The sequence below is a fragment of the Abramis brama genome (assembly GCF_963993115.1).
Source record: "Abramis brama genome assembly, chromosome: 1".
Classification (NCBI taxonomy): domain Eukaryota; kingdom Metazoa; phylum Chordata; class Actinopteri; order Cypriniformes; family Leuciscidae; genus Abramis; species Abramis brama.
In genome coordinates, this window is record NC_139963.1 from 72104561 (window position 1) to 72124200 (window position 19640).

A 19640-nucleotide genomic window follows, 5' to 3' on the forward strand; every position below is an offset into this window, starting at 1 on the left:
CCGGAAAAGATGCCCGAGCCACCTCAACTGACCCCTCTCGATGTGGAGGAGCAGCGGCTCTACTCTGAGCTCCTCCCGAGTGACCGAGCTTCTCACCCTATCTCTAAGGGATCGCCCAGACACCCTGCGGAGAAAGCTCATTTCGGCCGCTTGTATCCGGGATCTTGTCCTTTCGGTCATGACCCACAGCTCATGCCCATAGATGAGAGTAGGAACGTAGATTGACTGGTAAATCGAGAGATTCGCCTTGCGGCTCAGCTCCTTCTTCACCACGACAGACCGGTACAGGGACCGCATTACTGCAGAAGCTGCACCGATCCGCCTGTCAATCTCCCGTTCCATCCTTCCCTCACTTGTGAACAAGACCCCAAGATACTTGAACTCCTCCACTTGAGGCAGGAGCTCTCCACCAACCTGAAGCGGGCAAACCACCCTTTTCCGACTGAGAACCATGGCCTCGGACTTGGAGGTGCTGATTTTCATCCCAGCCGCTTCACACTCGGCTGCAAACCGTCCCAGTGCATGCTGGAGGTCCTGGTCTGATGAGGCCAACACGACAACATCATCCGCAAAGAGCAGAGATGAAATCGTGTGGTCCCCAAATCCGACCCCCTCCGGCCCCTGGCTGCGCCTAGAAATTCTGTCCATAAAAATTATGAACAGAACCGGCGACAAAGGGCAGCCCTGCCGGAGTCCAACACGCACCGGGAACAAGTCTGACTTACTGCTGGCAATACGAACCAAGCTCCTGCTCCGGTCGTACAGGGACCGGATAGCCCTTAACAAAGGGCCCCGGACCCCATACTCCCGGAGCACCCTCCACAGGCCGCCGCGAGGGACACAATCGAATGCCTTCTCCAAATCCACAAAGCACATGTAGATTGGTTGGGCAAACTCCCATGAACCCTCCAGCACCCTGTAGAGGGTATAGAGCTGGTCCAGTGTTCCACGACCGGGACGAAAACCACACTGTTCCTCCTGAATCCGAGGTTCTACTATCGGCCGGATTCTCCTCTCCAGTACCCTGGCATAGACTTTCCCAGGGAGGCTGAGAAGTGTGATCCCCCTATAGTTGGAGCACACCCTCCGATCCCCCTTCTTGAAAAGAGGGACCACCACCCCGGTCTGCCAGTCCAAAGGCACTGTCCCCAACCGCCACGCGATGTTGCAGAGGCGTGTCAGCCAAGACAGCCCCACAACATCCAGAGACTTGAGGTACTCAGGGCGGATCTCATCCACCCCCGGTGCCTTGCCACCGAGGAGTTTCTTGACTACCTCGGTGACTTCAGCTTGGGTGATGGACGAGTCCGCCTCCGAGCCCTCAGCCTCTGCTTCCTCAATGGAAGACGTGACGGCGGGATTGAGGAGATCCTCGAAGTATTCCTTCCACCGTCCGGTGATATCCCCAGTCGAGGTCAACAGCTGCCCACCTCCACTATAAACAGCGTTGGTAGGGCACTGCTTCCCCCTCCTGAGGCGCCGGACGGTTTGCCAGAATCTCTTCGAGGCCGACCGATAGTCCTTCTCCATGGCCTCACCGAACTCCTCCCAGGCCCGAGTTTTTGCCTCCACAACCACCCGGGCTGCAGTCCGCTTGGCCCGTCGGTACCCATCAGCTGCCTCAGGAGTCCCACAAGCCAGCCAGGCCCGATAGGACTCCTTCTTCAGCTTGACGGCATCCCTTACTTCCGGTGTCCACCACCGGGTTCGGGGATTGCCGCCTCGACAGGCACCGGAGACCTTACGGCCACAGCTCCGAGTGGCCGCGTTGACAATGGAGGTGGAGAACATGGTCCACTCGGACTCCCTTGGGATCTGGTTGAAGCTCTGCCGGAGGTGGGAGTTGAAGATCTCTCTGACAGGAGATTCGGCCAAACGTTCCCAACAGACCCTCACAGTACGTTTGGGTCTGCCGAGTCTGTCCAGCTTCCTCCGCCGCCATCGGATCCAACTCACCACCAGGTGGTGATCAGTTGACAGCTCCGCCCCTCTCTTCGCCCGAGTGTCCAAGACATACGGCCGGAGGTCGGATGAAATGACCACAAAGTCGATCATCGACCTCCGGCCTAGGGTGTCCTGGTGCCATGTGCACTGATGGACACCCTTATGCTTGAACATGGTGTTCGTTATGGACAAGCTGTAACTAGCACAGAAGTCCAATAACAGAACACCACTCGGGTTCAGATCAGGGGGGCCGTTCCTCCCAATCACGCCCCTCCAGGTGTCACTGTCGCTGCCCACGTGGGCGTTGAAGTCCCCCAGTAAAACGATGGAGTCCCCAGTCGGAGCACTTTCCAGCACCCCTCCCAGAGACTCCAAGAAGGCCGGGTACTCTGCACTGCCGTTCGGCCCGTAAGCACAAACGACAGTGAGAGACCTATCCCCGACCCGAAGGCGTAGGGAAGCGACCCTCTCGTTCACTGGGGTGAACTCCAACACATGGCGGCTGAGCTGGGGGGCTATAAGCAAACCCACACCAGCCCGCCGCCTCTCACCATGGGCAACTCCAGAGTGGTGAAGAGTCCATCCTCTCTCGAGGAGTGTGGTTCCAGAGCCCAAGCCGTGCGTAGAGGTGATCCCAACTATCTCTAGTTGGAATCTCTGAACCTCACGCACAACCTCAGGCTCCTTCCCCGCCAGAGAGGTGACATTCCATGTCCCTAGAGCTAGATTCCGCGTCCAGGGATCGGGTTGTCTAGGCCCCCACCTTCGACTGCCGCCCGATCCACTTAGCACCGGCCCCTTACGGTCCCTCCTGCAGGTGGTGGGTCCACGGGAGGGTGGCCCCACGTCACTCCTTCGGGCTGAGCCCGGCCGGACCCCATGGGGGGAGGCCCGACCACCAGGCGCTCGCATACGAGCCCCAACCCCGGGCCTGGCTCCAGGGTGGGGCCCCGGCTGCGCCATACCGGGCGACGTCACGGTCCTCCTTTTTTTGGGCATCATAAGGGGTTTTGAACCGCTCTTAGTCTGACCCGTCGCCTAGGACCTGTTTGCCTTGGGAGACCCTACCAGGGGCATATAGCCCCAGACAACATAGCTCCTAGGTTCATTCGGGTACTCAAACCCCTCCACCACGGTAAGGTGGCAGTTCAAGGAGGGGAAAGTAATAATTACTAACTAAATTAACAAGGATATGATCATAATGGGGTACCTTGTAATCAAAGCAGAATGGCAACTTAGTTACCATCATCCCCCATAAGGCATGGTAAGACTTGTCCATTTAGTTCCTAAAGATGAATGTCTTCATGGATTGATACTCCTCTCTAGCCAGATTGAAATCACAGCCATTTCTGAAAAGAGTGAAAGGAAAAACTGACCAAACAATCCAGGTTAAGGATCAAAGTAGATGTTTGAAATGTTGCTCTGTGTTATACTTTTTATATCTTTATGATAATTTAAAAAGAGTCACTAACCTTGTTAAGACAGAGGAAATGTGGTCTAGCAGGAAGTCCAGCTCCTCTGCACCATAGTCTGTCAGCAATATACTGGTTGCACATGTAAATGTAAAATGTAATGTAACAATGTACATGGATGTAAAATTCAGTCACGCACTCTCAAATTTTAGTCGCAAAATGCGACCATTTGTCGCAGTCTGGAGCCCTGCTTTCTTTCTGTCTGCAACTCGCATGAATGTGTGTGTGTGTTTGTTCGATATTAGTTCTATGTAATAGAATATCAAGTCTTGTTTGTATTTTAAAGAGAAGTGTTCTTGTGTTATGTGCTTAGGAATTTAATGTCTTAAACTGCTGATCTAAGTTACCTTGCTCATAAATAGTGTTTTCACTAGTTTGGATATTTATATCCGCTGCAGAGCTGATAGTTACGGCCTTAAATTAATTAATAATTCCCTTTGAGCTCAATTGACCTGTTTGACCCTTACACCCTTTCAGGGAGTGCTTAATAAACTGGTAAAATTTATATCCGTAAAACAACTCTGATGTAATAAACGACTCTGACTGTAATAAAGTGGGCATTAGTGTCGTGATCAGTAACGTTAGGCCTATCACTCCGGAGACTGTAAGCTGGATCACGGACAGTTGGTACAGATCCATTCTCGAGTAATAACGAAAGTAACGGAAAACTGGCGGACTGTGTTTAGCTCACTCAGGGCGGGTCTACGCTAAAACTGCAGTGTCCGTCAAACACCATGTAAAAGTGAATTTTGCATAACAGGTGCCCTTTAAGTCACATGATCAATGTCACTATTTTTAAACATGATTAGCCTAGTTCAGAGTCTGAAAATATTAATTATTCCTCTCGCATCATGTCTGTTAGAAATTAAGAAAAGCCAGAAAGCATCTGGAAGGAGAGGACAGAGAGAACGCCAGTGATCCAGAACCTGCAGAATGAAACACACTGAAGAACAAAGAGGTTGGTGTTCATTCTTGATTCCTCATTCATTCACCATGATGAAGAACATGCTGATGCTCACCAGATTTACATTGTTTCATGACCAAACTAGTGATTTATAACACAAATCATCTTCATGACATTAAAATAGATCGTAATCGTGCTCAGCAGTTGTTGACCAGATTTGATGGGATTAAAATGTCTATTGAACTCATCAGTGATATTGACTTTGAGCTTCACTTTCATGTCACATTTGTCTCTCATTTGAAATCTCACTTGATTTAATGTTTATATTAGACCTGATGGACGTGAACAAGAAAGGAATAACAGAAGACAAAAAATCTGTTTCCTGCCCTCAGTGTAAAAAACACGCTTCACATGGAAAAGTCTGAAGGTTCACATGAGAGTTCTGCCTTCTCATTCTGAAGAAGAGCACTGGAAAAATACACCGGAAAGAAACTGTGAAATGTGATCAATGCGGGAAGAGTTTCATTTAAAGAAAAGACCATTTAACTGTGATCACAGTGTGGTAAACAATTTCATTGGGCATCAGTCCTGAAGAAACACCTGAAGATTCACACAAAGGAGAAGATTCATCCTTAATATTACAGCAGAAAAGACACAGCGGTGTGTGTTTCAGTGAAGAAGGCTTTACTACAGAAGATGAACCGAAAATTCACATGGAGAAGAAGGCCGTAACACTTTTAAGAGAGATGTGAATCTGATATTAATTTTTAACTCGTTCTTCATTGTTTTTCATCAGAACATCTAGTTTCTCTTCCACTTCTTGTATCTTTGAAACTGGACACTTTTCTTCTCTTCTTCTCTTGAGATGCTTCGGCTCTTATAAGTCAGTAAAGAGAGAGATAGAGAGAGATCTGTCTCATTCCCTTTTACTTAATGTTTGTATTTGCTATGTAATGATTGATTAAACTCTTTACTCATTTTATGAACATCTCATTGTAATTGTCCATTTTCTTATTTTCTGCTGATTTTGCTTGAATTAGTTATAATTTTAGTTCTGAAAGTCATCCTGATATGATTGCTTTTTGAGCTTTCCATGTTTTCAATTTTCTCAATAGAGTTTTTAAATGCCTAATAAATGATATTTCACTGCACACATGACTGACATTGAAGAGATTGCTGTCTGTCTACATTATTAACAGTTTCATATCCAGTATCATATATACATTTCAAAGAGTTTGTTCTAGTCAGTTTGAAGTTCATTCACACCATGAGGCTTCATGAAGTCAGAACAATCACTATGAACTTTAAACAACACCAGACCCGGCTTCAGCTTTGAGATGTAGGGTGGGCCAAGTCCTAGTTTTAACTCTGCATTATATTTTACCCGTAACATAACTTTATTTTATAACAAAAGAGGCAGGTCTTGATATTTGCAGGGCTCAAATTAGCTTTTCTACAGGTTCATTCTGGTTCAGATTTTTACTTGCCCTGCAATAATCTTCACTGGCCCATCACAAAAATATATATTTTGTAAGTCTTTTAATAAATATACAGACAAGTAAACAGTGCAAGTAAAAAGAACAAAGATCAGGGGCCCGTTCTTCGTACGTCGCTAACTCAGTTAGCTGGATTTGATTGTTGCCGATTTGGCATGATCTTGGATAGTTTGGTTCTTCGACGCTCATCCTGGACTTGCTGTCATAGCAACAGGTGCGCAAACTTAAACCTGCTCGGGAGCAGCTTATTTCATGTTAACAGGATTAGATCCCGGCTTCATAAGTGGAGTTGATACGGGAAGTCCAGCGCAGCGCGATAGTGCACTTTCTGAGATAGCCTATTTTTTTTTTTCTCTTGATTCGTGAGATTGTCGTTTTTTGACGCTTTTAGGTTTAAAAAACAGTTTTAGTTTTTTTGTGGCATTTCCAAGCCACTTAAGACCCAATATTGTAAAGCATTTTTTTTTTTTTTTAGGCTATCATAATTTTTTATGAAGGGTCAGACTAAGAGCGGTTCAAAAAACCTTATGATGCCTATAAATTCGAGGATCGTGACGTCGCCCGGCATGGCGCAGCCGGGGCCCCACCCTGGATCCAGGCCCGGGGTTGGGGCTCGTATGCGATTGCCTGGTGGTTAGGCCTCCCCCCATGGGGTCCGGCCGGGCTCAGCCCAAAGAAGCGACGTGGGGCCACCCTCCCGTGGACCCACCACCTGCAGGAGGGACCGTAAGGGGCCGGTGCTAAGTGGATCGGGCGGCAGTCGAAGGCGGGGGCCTAGACAACCCGATCCCTGGACGCGGAATCTAGCTCTAGGGACGTGGAACGTTACCTCTCTGGCGGGGAAGGAGCCTGAGATTGTGCGTGAGGTTCAGAAATTCCGACTAGAGATAGTTGGGATCACCTCTACGCACGGCTTGGGCTCTGGAACCACAACCCTCGAGAGAGGATGGACTCTTCAACACTCTGGAGTTGCCCATGGTGAGAGGCGGCGGGCTGGTGTGGGTTTGCTTATAGCCCCCCAGCTCAGCCACCATGTGTTGGAGTTCACCCCGGTCTCTCACTGTCGTTTGTGCCTACGGGCCAAACGGCAGTGCAGAGTACCCGGCCTTCATGGAGACTCTGGGAGGGTGCTGGAAAGTGCTCTGACTGGGGACACCGTCGTTCTACTGGGGGACTTCAACGCCCACGTGGGCAGCGACAGTGACACCTGGAGGGGCGTGATTGGGAGGAACGGCCCCCTGATCTGAACCCGAGTGGTTCTGTTATTGGACTTCTGTGCTAGTTACAGCTTGTCCATAACGAACACCATGTTCAAGTGCACATGGCACCAGGACACCCTAGGCCGGAGGTCGATGATTGACTTTGTGGTCATTTCATCTGACCTCCGGCCAGTGTCAACTGATCACCACCTGGTGGTGAGTTGGATCCGATGGCGGGAGAGGAAGCTGGACAGACTCGGCAGACCCAAACGTACTACATGTTTTTACATTGTACGTACATTTAAAAAATTCCTGCATGTAATTACAGCTGTAATTAATTTATGTAATTACATTTGTAATTACACAGTTGACCCTTCTCTTACACCTTAAACCTACCCAATCCACCACACCTGTCCCTGATCTTACCCGTATCACACCTCAATAGCAGCAAAAGTGTTTTACAATACAGCATGAACACAATAAGAACATTGTACTTATTTTTTTTTATGTAAGTACATAGTACTTAACGCCACTTAATATAAAGTGAGACCGAAATATGACATATATAGCTGGGCAATGGTTATCATGCAAGATTCATTGTATTTTGTTAACAGCTCATTACTAATCTTAAATGTGTTCATAGAACGGACTTCACGGATCTAACGTTAGGCTAACAAGCACATAGATAGGTAAGTTAGGCAACAACAGTTAGGTAAATTAGCTTACCTGAATCTGACAACCTGTTCAGCACCCGGCGGGACTTCTTTATACCAGAACATCGTAGCCGAGCCTTTACTCGGAGTAAGGGTGTTCGTCAGTCGGCACCCCGTCCATAAAATGGTACGAACACAGTCAACACACATAAGAGCGCTTGGGTGAGCACTTCAAGTTTAGCGCCTTCCGCCATTGCCTCAGGTGCTCCTCGTCTTAGGTGGTGGTGGGTGTAAATCGTAAAATACACCACAACATTCCGATCGATTTACATTGTGTTCGTAACACCGTTGGTTAAATCGTTCTATCCTCTTAATCCAATTGTTATGGCAGCCCCTAACTGAGCATATAATACTTTACATATTTACCGTTACAACTATAGAATTATGCTAGAAACTAGCGTAGGTCCTTTCAGCCGGAAGTTGAAGTCCCTCTCAGCCGTAAGTAAGATGACAAAATTAACGTAATGGCGTCACCCTTGTTGTCGTGGAAAATAAGGTGAATACATGCATGGGAATATGAATATTAATTAAGTTTGGCACAGGAAACGTTACATTTTCTTTATTTTTTAGAGTTGTATGATCATTGTCAGTTTCTGTACATATGAATATGTAACATGTAAATGATGGAATTACTTTATTGCAATTAATAGTTATTATAAAGTCAAACTATATTTAGATTCACATATAAGGCCTATGTGTTGTAGTTATTTGCCTGAAGAGGTTCATAAAGAGAGGTTATTTAATTATTTTGTTTTTTTATTGATGATTTATGTTATATTGTGAGATATCTTTCAGTTGAGCAGTTTTACAGGCTTTTGTCATGTATCCTGACTCAAATAATGTGTTTCTAACAGCAAACACTCAGAATAAAGTGAGATGATCTGCTGATGATCCTGAATGGCTTGTTGAATGAGTGTTGATAGTCTGAGGCTCATCAATATTAACAGATCTGCTGGAAACACTTTATTTCATGACAATAGTTCCTGTTTTCACCTCATTTATTATGCTGATGGCTTCAAATCTCCTACAAATTGACACTTAAAGCTCATTTCATTGGTGTCAGCAGACTGAGGGGATTTGTTGCCTACTATATGTAGCTTTAAGAAATTCTAGTATGGTAGTCTCAGCAAAAGCGTATAACAGAGGGATTTCCCCTCATATTCTTGCTATATCTTCTGAGCAGAGGTGGACAGTAACAAAGTACACTTAAGTACACTTTTTGAGTATCTGTACTTGAGTATTATTTTTTCTGGAAACTTTTTACTTTAACTTCTACATTTGAAAGACAAATATCTTACTTTTTACTCCACTACAATTCTGTCAGGTCCTTGAGTAGAAAGTAGTAATGTCAGTCAGGGGATGATTTTGGTTACAGGGACCCGCAGGGGTTGCATTTTTGCAGGGGTTGCATTGTGACTGGAAATGAAAGTCGAATTGACGTCAGAAACCGACCGATGTTGGTTTCTGACGTCAACCCTGATTTTCGTTTTCAACCACAATACAACGTCTGTCTAACGTTGGAGATTAATGTCAATCTGCCGTTGATTTTCATTTTCAACGTTGGGTTTGGTCTCCTAAATGCAAATTTTGTCATTGTTTTGGTGCACACTAGCTTATAGATAACAGTAAGGCTAACATATTCATACTAAAAGCCAAAACACTTTAAATAGGGCACTATTTGAGGGAACAGCCATTTGGGTGTCCGAAACCATTGTGGACGTTATTAAGGTGACTTATTCAGTCTCACATTCAATCCCACTGGAACTGTGTTCTAGAAATAAATTTGATATTGATATGAGGGCAGGCAGGCATAGATTCAGAGGTAAGTGTAAGTGTGTAAGTATTACACACAACAATGCAACAATAATAAAACAATGCATTGAAAGTTACGTTTAATAATTAAGTACTTTTAAAAACAAGTACTCCTGTACTTTTACTTAAGTAAAAATCGGTCTTTACAACTTTTACTTGTACCGGAGTAATATTTGACCAGTAGTATCTGTACTTTCACTCAAGTAAGGAAGTTGTGTACTTCGTCCACCTCTGCTTCTGAGACAAAAATGCTAATAAACTTGAGAGAAACCTTTTCTCCCTCAGCGCTGGGTTTGGCATTGTTCGTTCAATCTAACAGTAGCCTATGTTTATTTCTGTTTATGCTTTCAACTGTTTTTCTTACCATTATTTATATTTGGAAGAATTTACATTATTATATTCTGATGTCCATGAGCATAAAAACAAACTCAGTAACTTATATATTTTTGATTTTGGCAGATCAACTCTTCACACTACATTCACATCATCAGTGAAGCTCCTCCCACTGTAAGCACATCATCAGTGAAGCTCCTCCCACTACAATCACATCATCAGTGAAGCTCCTCCCACTGCAATTCTCCAATAAATGCTGTAAATTCCCATCAGCTGCAAGTGAAGACGAGCATCAGAGCATCAGGAAGAGCTGAAATCTGCAAAGACTGAGTTTATTAAAGAGGACAGAGAGAACATGAGTGATCCAGAACCCTGCAGAATGAAACACACTGAAGATCCTGAAGAACAAAGAGGTTGGTGTTTATTCTTCATTCATTCATGATGCTGAAGAACATTCATGTTAGAAACATTCAAGCACTTCATCACATTTAGATAAACAGTTCTATGAAACGGTACAGAATGTTCTGGGTTTTCTTCAACAAATGGTCAGTAAAGGGAGGTTTGAGACATTTTTATATTGATTGTCAACATCAGATCAGGCTAAATACTATTTTAACTGTTTTATTTTACATTTATTTTATATCTGGTTCCCAAGTAGCAACAACGTTACCAGAATTTTAGTTATTTTCAGCATAGTTTACAAAATATATATTTTTAGGAATAGTCAGTAAACACCAAGTTAATGATAAAGTTGTATTTGTCAAATATCATACAAGTTATTCATAATTATAGAGATTCTTCTTACATAACTTTGGTAACAGGGTTGATGAATACAGTCAATGCTACAGTTTGTGTAAAAACTGAGACAATGGATTGAGATTATTTTCTTGTCTTCCCATCATGCTGTAGAAAGTGCCCAGATGATGTCACTTCCTGTGTGTTTTAAGAAATACTGTGTTTTTAAAATGAGGGAAATCATGTCAGGAGTAACAGGGTTGAGTGAAACATGTAGGACACAGTTAAAGCTAATACAAATAATTACTTTAAAAATAGTTAAAGCCGCAGCCACTCTACACTTTGAGCTTGTGAAGTTTCTACAGACACTGCAACGGCCTTGAAATGATGGAAATAAATTTAACATACCAAATAATAATATTTTTTCTTTCATGTCAGACCCGATGGAAGAGAGTGAGGAGAGTGAAGAACTGAGTGAAGTGAAGGAGGAGAGAGAAGAACTGAGTGAAGTGAAGGAGGAGAGTGAAGAACTGAGTGAAGTGAAGGAGGAACATCATGTCAAACCTGGAGAAAAACCTTTGAGTCGCTCAAAGACTAAACATACATTTTTAAAGAAAAGAAGAGCCAAGAAATCTTTCACCTGCACTCAGTGTGGAAAGAGTCTCACACGCAAAGATAATCTTGAGCGTCACATGATGATCCACACCGGAGAGAAGCCGTTCTCATGTGATCAGTGTGGGAAGAGTTTCAGTCAATTATCACACCTTAATGTTCACATGAGGATCCACACCGGAGAGAAGCCGTTCTCATGTGATCAATGTGGCAAAACATTTCTTAGGGCATCAGGCCTGAAGACACACCTGACAGTTCATACAAAGGAGAAGCCGCATTCATGTTCTGTGTGTGGAAAGAGTTTTTCACTGCTGTCTAATTTACATAAACATGAGAAAATACACACTGGTGTGAGAGAGTACATGTGCTTTGAGTGTGAGAAGACTTTTATTACAGCAAAGGATTTAAAACTGCACCAGAGAATTCACACTGGAGAAAAACCTTACAAGTGTTCACACTGTGACAAGAGATTCAGTCAGTCATCATCTCTGATAACACATGAGAGGATCCACACTGGAGAAAAACCTTACAAGTGTTCACACTGTGACAAGAGATTCAGTCAGCCAGCACATCTGAGATCACATGAGAGGATCCACACTGGAGAAAAACCTTACAAGTGTTCACACTGTGACAAGAGATTCAGTCAGCCAGCACATCTGAGATCACATGAGAGGATCCACACCGGAGAGAAGCCGTTCTCATGTGATCAATGTGGAAAGAGTTTCAGTCAATTATCATTCCTTGATGTTCACATGATGATCCACACCGGAGTAAAGCCGTTCACATGTGATCAATGCGGCAAAACATTTCTCTGGGCATCAGAGCTGAAGTCACACCTGACAGTTCATACGAAGGAGAAGCCGCATTCATGTTCTGTGTGTGGAAAGAGTTTTTCACTGCTGTCTAATTTACATAAACATGAGAAAATACACACTGGTGTGAGAGAGTACATGTGCTTTGAGTGTGAGAAGACTTTTACTACAGTGGATGGTTTAAAACAGCACCAGAGAATTCACACCGGAGAAAAACGTTACAAGTGCTCACACTGTGACAAGAGATTCAGTCAGTCAACAGATCTGAAAACACATGAGAGAATTCACACTGGAGAAAAACCTTACAAGTGTTCACACTGTGACAAGAGATTCAGTCAGTCAACAAATCTGAGATCACATGAGAGGATCCACAGCAGAGAGAAGTCGCACACGTGTGATCAGTGCGGGACGAGTTAAGCTTTTAAAACTCACCTTAATCTACACATGAAGATCCATGCAGTGGAGAAACCACTTAAGCACAGTCTGAGATCACGGTAAGTAGTTTATTTTCATGTGCTGAGAAACAAAGTCTCTGACTAACTTTTTTCACTATGAGCACAGTTGTCAAATCCACCATCTGTCTTCCTCATCTGTCTCTGCACTACACTCCCCAGAATCCTCCTTGGCGCACACCTGCACTCACTCTCCTCTAAGTAGTATCACCGTCACCTGGATCCCATCACCAGCTCACCTTTATATGCAGCACTCAGTCACTCACTCTTTGTCTGGTCTTGTCAATACATGTCTATTCATGACACACAGACTCTCTACTTCACCTACCTGCATACTTACCGTCGATCCCGATCTTCTTCAGCCTGTCTTCAGTCCACCTTCAGAGAATCTTCATCATCTGCATCTGCAAGAGAAAGAGAGACTTTGTTATCATTCAGTTAAGCTTCATCCAATTATCTACTTCCTGTTTACTCACCTTTCACGCTGTGTCCGATCCATTCTGCTATTAAAATATCAAACTTACCATCTTGCCTGCTTCGTTTGTACGAAACCTGACAACAGTGGCCCCCAACTTAAAATTTTAGGGGCACAACCAGAAAATCTAGGGACGCACACTGTAAATCAACATGCTAACCAAATCTACTAATTTCCACTGTATTACTAATAAATAATTTGATAATAGATGCAGAAATTACAATGTGCTGTTTCAAATTCAGTGTCACATTTTATTGTGCACTTTTGAAGATGCAACAACAAGGTAAACTGACAGCACCATCGCTGTCATGACAGTACACATATTAAACAAATATATCATACATCATACATTCAAAATAAAAAAAAGTGCTTAGTAACAATGTGCTTAGTAACCTTTTGGTCATTTCACAGTTACAAACAACACTTAAATGTATGTAAACATTAGGGGCACTGGCTAATAACATTCCACTAGAACAAATAGGCCTAAACAACTTGAGCCTTTACTCACTCCCCCTTAGAGCAGATCCTGCTGTGTTCCACTAGGAGGCTCAGAAGGCCAGCCCTTGTCTGAACCATGTTTGTACAGCTTCCTTGGCATCAAACTCTTGTAAACTAGGTCCCTCCATGCTAATTCGAATCAAGTCCTCCACGCTAATTCGAATCAAGTCCTCCACAGTGTCTACATGCAGGGACATCAGATTTAATCCTCTTCTGAGCAGAAAATCCCCTTTCACATATAGCAGAGGAGACTGGGAGGACCTGTGTGATGTGCACAAGATGTAGGATGTTCTACAAAGAATGGTGTCACGGAACAGTGAACGAGAGACGATGATACAAATGCAGGGGAGATTTATTAGTGACAAGCAGACAAGGTACAAAACTCAGGAACTCCAGGAACGAGAAACTCGGACAAACGAACCAGCACAAGACTACAAACACAAGGAGGCTAAATAGGGGAACAAACAAAGGAGGGTAACGAGAAAGACAGGTGGGACAAATTAACCAATAATCAGATAACAAGATGGGAGGGGCTAGACAATAGACACGAGCACATGGCCCAAAATAACAAAACACCCATGTGCAGCACAAGACAGGACAGGCATGTGACATTACCCCCTCCCTACGGAGCGGCTACCAGACACTCCATAAGACCAGGGCGGGACAGACCAGGGCGGGACGGGAGGGACAGACAGTCCATCTGGCGACCAGGGTGGAACGGCCCTTCAGGCGGCCACGGCGGAGACGACCCCTCGGGCGGCCACGGCGCTGGAACAGACACCACCGGCTCAGGAACTGGAACAGACATCACCGGCTCAGGAACTGGAACAGACACCACCGGCTCAGGAACTGGAACAGACACCACCGGCTCAGGAACAGACACCACCGGCTCAGGAACTGGAACAGACACCACCGGTTCAGGAACTGGAACAGACACCACCGGCTCAGGAACTGGAACAGACACCACCGGCTCAGGCTCAGGAACAGACACCACCGGCTCAGGCTCAGGAACAGACACCACCGGCTCAGGCTCAGGAACAGACACCACCGGCTCAGGCTCAGGAACAGACACCACCGGCTCAGGCTCAGGAACAGACACCACCGGCTCAGGAACTGGAACAGACACCACCGGCTCAGGCTCAGGAACAGACACCACCGGCTCAGGAACTGGAACAGACACCACCGGCTCAGGCTCAGGAACAGACACCACCGGCTCAGGAACAGACACCACCGGCTCAGGAACAGACACCACCGGCTCAGAAACAGATACTACCGGCTCGGTGGCGGCCATCTTGTCCAAAGACACAGGCTCGGCGGACGTGACGTGAACAGGCTCTGGATTGGCAGACGTGACGTGAACAGTCTCTGGATCGGCAGACGTGACCGGTCGCTGGGGTGGTGCCGGCAGGACGAGCAGCTTGGATGGGGCCGGCAGGGCCAGCAGCTTGGGCGGGGCTGGCAGGGCAAGCCGTCTGAGCGGCGTGTCAAGGATGGCAGTCACCTCCGGGATGGTCTCCGTGTTAGGAGCCACCGGACAATCAGCTGAAGAGGCCCTTTTCCTCCTTCTATGTCTCCGGACCACCGGAGTCGAGACCACCGAACCCGGGACCACCGGAACTGGGACCACCGGACTCGGGACCACCGGAACTGGGACCACCGGACTCGGGACCACCGGAACTGGGACCACTGGACTCGGGACCACCGGAACTGGGTCCACTGGAACAGTCACGGAGGGATTCTTCCTTCTCCTCCTCCGTTTCGGGACCACCGGAACTGGGACCTCCGGAACTGTCCAAATGCAGAGGAGATTTATTAGTGACAAGCAGACAAGGTACAAAACTCAGGAACTCCAGGAACGAGAATCTCGGACAAAACGAACCAGCACAAGACTACAAACACAAGGAGGCTAAATAGGGGAACAAACAAAGGAGGGTAACGAGAAAGACAGGTGGGACAAATTAACCAATAATCAGATAACAAGATGGGAGGGGCTAGACAATAGACACGAGCACATGGCCCAAAATAACAAAACACCCATGTGCAGCACAAGACAGGACAGGCATGTCACAAATGGATCATTAGTGTAGGTTTCATTTAATCAAAAAGTAATAATTACTAAATAAATTAACAAGGATATGATCATAATGGGGTACCTTGTAATCAAAGCAGAATGGCAACTTAGTTACCATCATCCCCCATAAGGCATGGTAAGACTTGTCATGTAGTTCCTAAAGATAAATGTCTTCATGCATTGATACTCCTCTCTAGGCAGATTGAAATCACAGCCATTTCTGAACAGAGTGAAAGGAAAAACTGACCAAACAATCTAGGTTAAGGATCAAAGTAGATGTTTGAAATGTTGCTCTGTGTTATACTTTTTATATCTTTATGATAATTTAAAAAGAGTCACTAACCTTGTTAAGATAGAGGAAATGTGGTCTAGCAGGAAGTCCAGCTCCTCTGCACCATAGTCTATCAGCAATATACTGGTTGCACATGTAAATGTAAAATGTAATGTAACAATGTACATGGATGTAAAATTCAGTCACGCACTCTCAAATTTTAGTCGCAAAATGCGACCATTTGTTGCAGTCTGGAGCCCTGCTTTCTTTCTGTCTGCAACTCGTATGAATGTGTGTGTTTGTGTGTGTTTGTTAGATATTAGTTCTATGTAATAGAATATCAAGTCTTGTTTGTATTTTAAAGAGAAGTGTTCTTGTGTTATGTGCTTAGGAATTTAATGTCTTAAACTGCTGATCTAAGTTACCTTGCTCATAAATAGTGTTTTCACTAGTTTGGATATTTATATCCGCTGCAGAGCTGATAGTTACGGCCTTAAATTAATTAATAATTCCCTTTGAGCTCAATTGACCTGTTTGACCCTTACACCCTTTCAGGGAGTGCTTAATAAACTGGTAAAATTTATATCCGTAAAACAACTCTGATGTAATAAATGACTCTGACTGTAATAAAGTGGGCATTACTGTCGTGATCAGTAACGTTAGGCCTATCACTCCGGAGACTGTAAGCGGGATCACGGTCAGTTGGTACAGATCCATTCTCGAGTAATAACGAAAGTAACGAAAAACTGGCGGACTGTGTTTAGCTCACTCAGGGCGGGTCTACGCTAAAACTGCAGTGTCCGTCAAACACCATGTAAAAGTGAATTTTGCATAACAGGTGCCCTTTAAGTCACATGATCAATGTCACTATTTTTAAACATGATTAGCCTAGTTCAGAGTCTGAAATATTAATTATTCCTCTCGCATCATGTCTGTTAGAAATTAAACTTGTTTGTTTTTAGCAGAACTACCAGAAAGCATCTGGAAGGAGAGGACAGAGAGAACGCCAGTGATCCAGAATCTGCAGAATGAAACACACTGAAGAACAAAGAGGTTGGTGTTCATTCTTGATTCCTCATTCATTCACCATGATGAAGAACATGCTGATGCTCACCAGATTTACATTGTTTCATAACCAAACTAGTGATGTATTACACATCATCTTCATGACATTAAAATAGATCGTAATCGTGCACAGCAGTTGTTGACCAGATTTGATTTTAAAATGTCTATTGAACTCATCAGTGATATTGACTTTGAGCTTCACTTTTCATGTCACATTTGTCTCTCATTTGAAATCTCACTTGATTTAATGTTTATATTAGACCTGATGGACGTGAACAAGAAAGGAATAACAGAAGCCAAAAAATCTGTCTCCTGCCCTCAGTGTAAAACACGCTTCACATGGAAAAGTCTGCCTTCTCATTCTGAAGAAGAGCACAGGAAAAATACACCGGAAAGAAACTGTGAAATGTGATCAATGCAGGAAGAGTTTCATTTCACGAGTTCACATCTACATATAATACAATAAGTTTATGCGTATTTGGTGTGCTGTCCGGGGGGAGGGCTCCGAGCTCGGAGTTAGGCCCGAACCCAAAGTACTCCCCCCAGTTGGTAAGTGTAGATGGAACTGGAAGTGTAGATGGAACTGGAAGTGAGGAGATGGGGTGGAGAAGGGATGCTGGCAAACTTTCAATGAACAGAGATAGGTCTGCTGTGAATTTATACTCTGTCATTGAGTTGATTACTGATTAATCTCCAGCTGTGCATAATTTGGTTAATTATCTGAACCTGCTCCTCCCGAACTTTGTTAATAAAACATCATTTAAAGAAAAGACCATTTAACTGTGATCACAGTGTGGTAAACAATTTCATTGGGCATCAGTCCTGAAGAAACACCTGAAGATTCACACAAAGGAGAAGATTCATCCTTAATATTACAGCAGAAAAGACACGGCTGTGTGTTTCAGTGCAGAAGGCTTTACTACAGAAGATGAACTGAAAGACCACCAGAAAATTCACATGGAGAAGGCGGCCATAACACTTTTAAGAGAGATGTGAATCTGATATTAATTTTTAACTCGTTCTTCATTGTTTTTCATCAGAACATCTAGTTTCTCTTCCACTTCTTGCATCTTTGAAACTGGACACTTTTCTTCTCTTCTTCTCTTGAGATGCTTCGGCTCTTATAAGTCAGTAAAGAGAGAGATAGAGAGAGATCTGTCTCATTCACTCTTACTTAATGTTTGTATTTGCTATGTAATGATTGATTAAACTCTTTACTCATTTTATGAACATCTCATTGTAATTGTCCATTTTCTTATTTTCTGCTGATTTTGCTTGAATTAGTTATAATTTTAGTTCTGAAAGTCATCCTGATATGATTGCTTTTTGAGCTTTCCATGTTTTCAATTTTCTCAATAGAGTTTTTAAATGCCTAATAAATGATATTTCTCTGCACACATGACTGACATTGAATGAGATGTCTGTCTACATTATTAACAGTTTCATATCCTGTATCATACAGTATATATATTTCAAAGAGTTTGTTCTAGTCAGTTTGAAGTTCATTCACACCATGAGGCTTCATGAAGTCAGAACAATCACTATGAACTTTAAACAACACCAGCCCCGGCTCCAGCTTTGAGATGTAGGGTGGGCCAAGTGAAACTCCTAGTTTTAACTCTGCATTATTTTTTACCCGTAACAAAACTTTATTTTATAACAAAAGAGGCAGGTCTTGATATTTGCAGGGCTCAAATGAGCTTTTCTACAGGTTCATTCTGGTTCAGATTTTTACTTGCCCTGCAATAATCTTCACTGGCCCATCACAAAAATATATATTTTGTAAGTCTTTTAATAAATATACAGACAAGTAAACAGTGCAAGTAAAAAGAACAAAGATCAGGGGCCCGTTCTTCGTACGTCGCTAACTCAGTTAGCTGGATTTGATTGTTGGCGATTTGGCATGATCTTTGATAGTTTGGTTCTTCGACGCTCATCCTGGACTTGCTGTCATTTGACGCTTTTAGGTTTAAAAAACAGTTTTAGTTTTTTTTTGTGGCATTTCCAAGCCACTTAAGACCCAATATTGTAAAGCATTTTTTTTTTTTTTTAGGCTATCATAATTATTTATGAAGGGTCAGACTAAGAGCGGTTCAAAAAACCTTATGATGCCTATAAATTCGAGGACCGTGACATCGCCCGGCATGGCGCAGCCGGGGCCCCACCCTGGAGCCAGGCCCGGGGTTGGGGCTCGTATGCGAGCGCCTAGTGGTCGGGCCTCCCCCCATGGGGTCCGGCCGGGCTCAGCCCGAAGGAGCGACGTGGGGCCACCCTCCCGTGGACCCACCCTCCCGTGGACCCACCACCTGCAGGAGGGGCCGGTGCTAAGTGGATCGGGCGGCAGTCGAAGGCGGGGGCCTAGACAACCCGATCCCTGGACGCGGAATCTAGCTCTAGGGACGTGGAACGTTACCTCTCTGGCGGGGAAGGAGCCTGAGATTGTGCGTGAGGTTCAGAGATTCAGACTAGAGATAGTTGGGATCACCTCTACGCACGGCTTGGGCTCTGGAACCACAACCCTCGAGAGAGGATGGACTCTTCACCACTCTGGAGTTGCCCATGGTGAGAGGCGGCGGGCTGGTGTGGGTTTGCTTATAGCCCCCCAGCTCAGCCGCCATGTGTTGGAGTTCACCCCGGTGAACGAGAGGGTCGCTTCCCTGCACCTTCGGGTCGGGGATAGGTCTCTCACTGTCGTTTGTGCCTACGGGCCAAACGGCAGTGCAGAGTACCCGGCCTTCTTGGAGACTCTGGGAGGGGTGCTGGAAAGTGCTCTGAC

General features: G+C 44.8%; 2 protein-coding genes across 3 annotated transcripts in view; both read left to right on the forward strand.

Annotated features, from left to right (window-relative positions):
- The window catches only part of LOC311094647 (uncharacterized protein), a 29446-nt gene extending 11492 nt beyond the window's left edge, over positions 1-17954 (forward strand). Inside the window, exons 3-5 of one of the 2 annotated variants that reach the window (XM_084132744.1) lie at positions 10000-10286; positions 16762-16852; positions 17125-17954. In XM_084132744.1, the coding sequence (XP_083988870.1) occupies positions 10000-10051 (52 nt within the window). In that variant the 3' untranslated portion in view covers positions 10052-10286; positions 16762-16852; positions 17125-17954. Of the gene's footprint in view, positions 1-4278; positions 4375-4650; positions 5305-9999; positions 10287-16761; positions 16853-17124 lie in introns of those variants that run through there. The other variant, XM_084132745.1, reaches the window with a different exon arrangement.
- LOC311082316 (uncharacterized protein) lies at positions 11052-12394 on the forward strand (the record flags this gene model as incomplete). The annotated part of the gene is made up of 2 exons (XM_084113077.1): positions 11052-11946; positions 12360-12394. 2 exons carry the CDS (start codon positions 11052-11054, stop codon positions 12392-12394), a joined length of 930 nt encoding a protein of 309 aa, XP_083969203.1.
- Positions 17955-19640: the final 1686 nt, after the last annotated feature.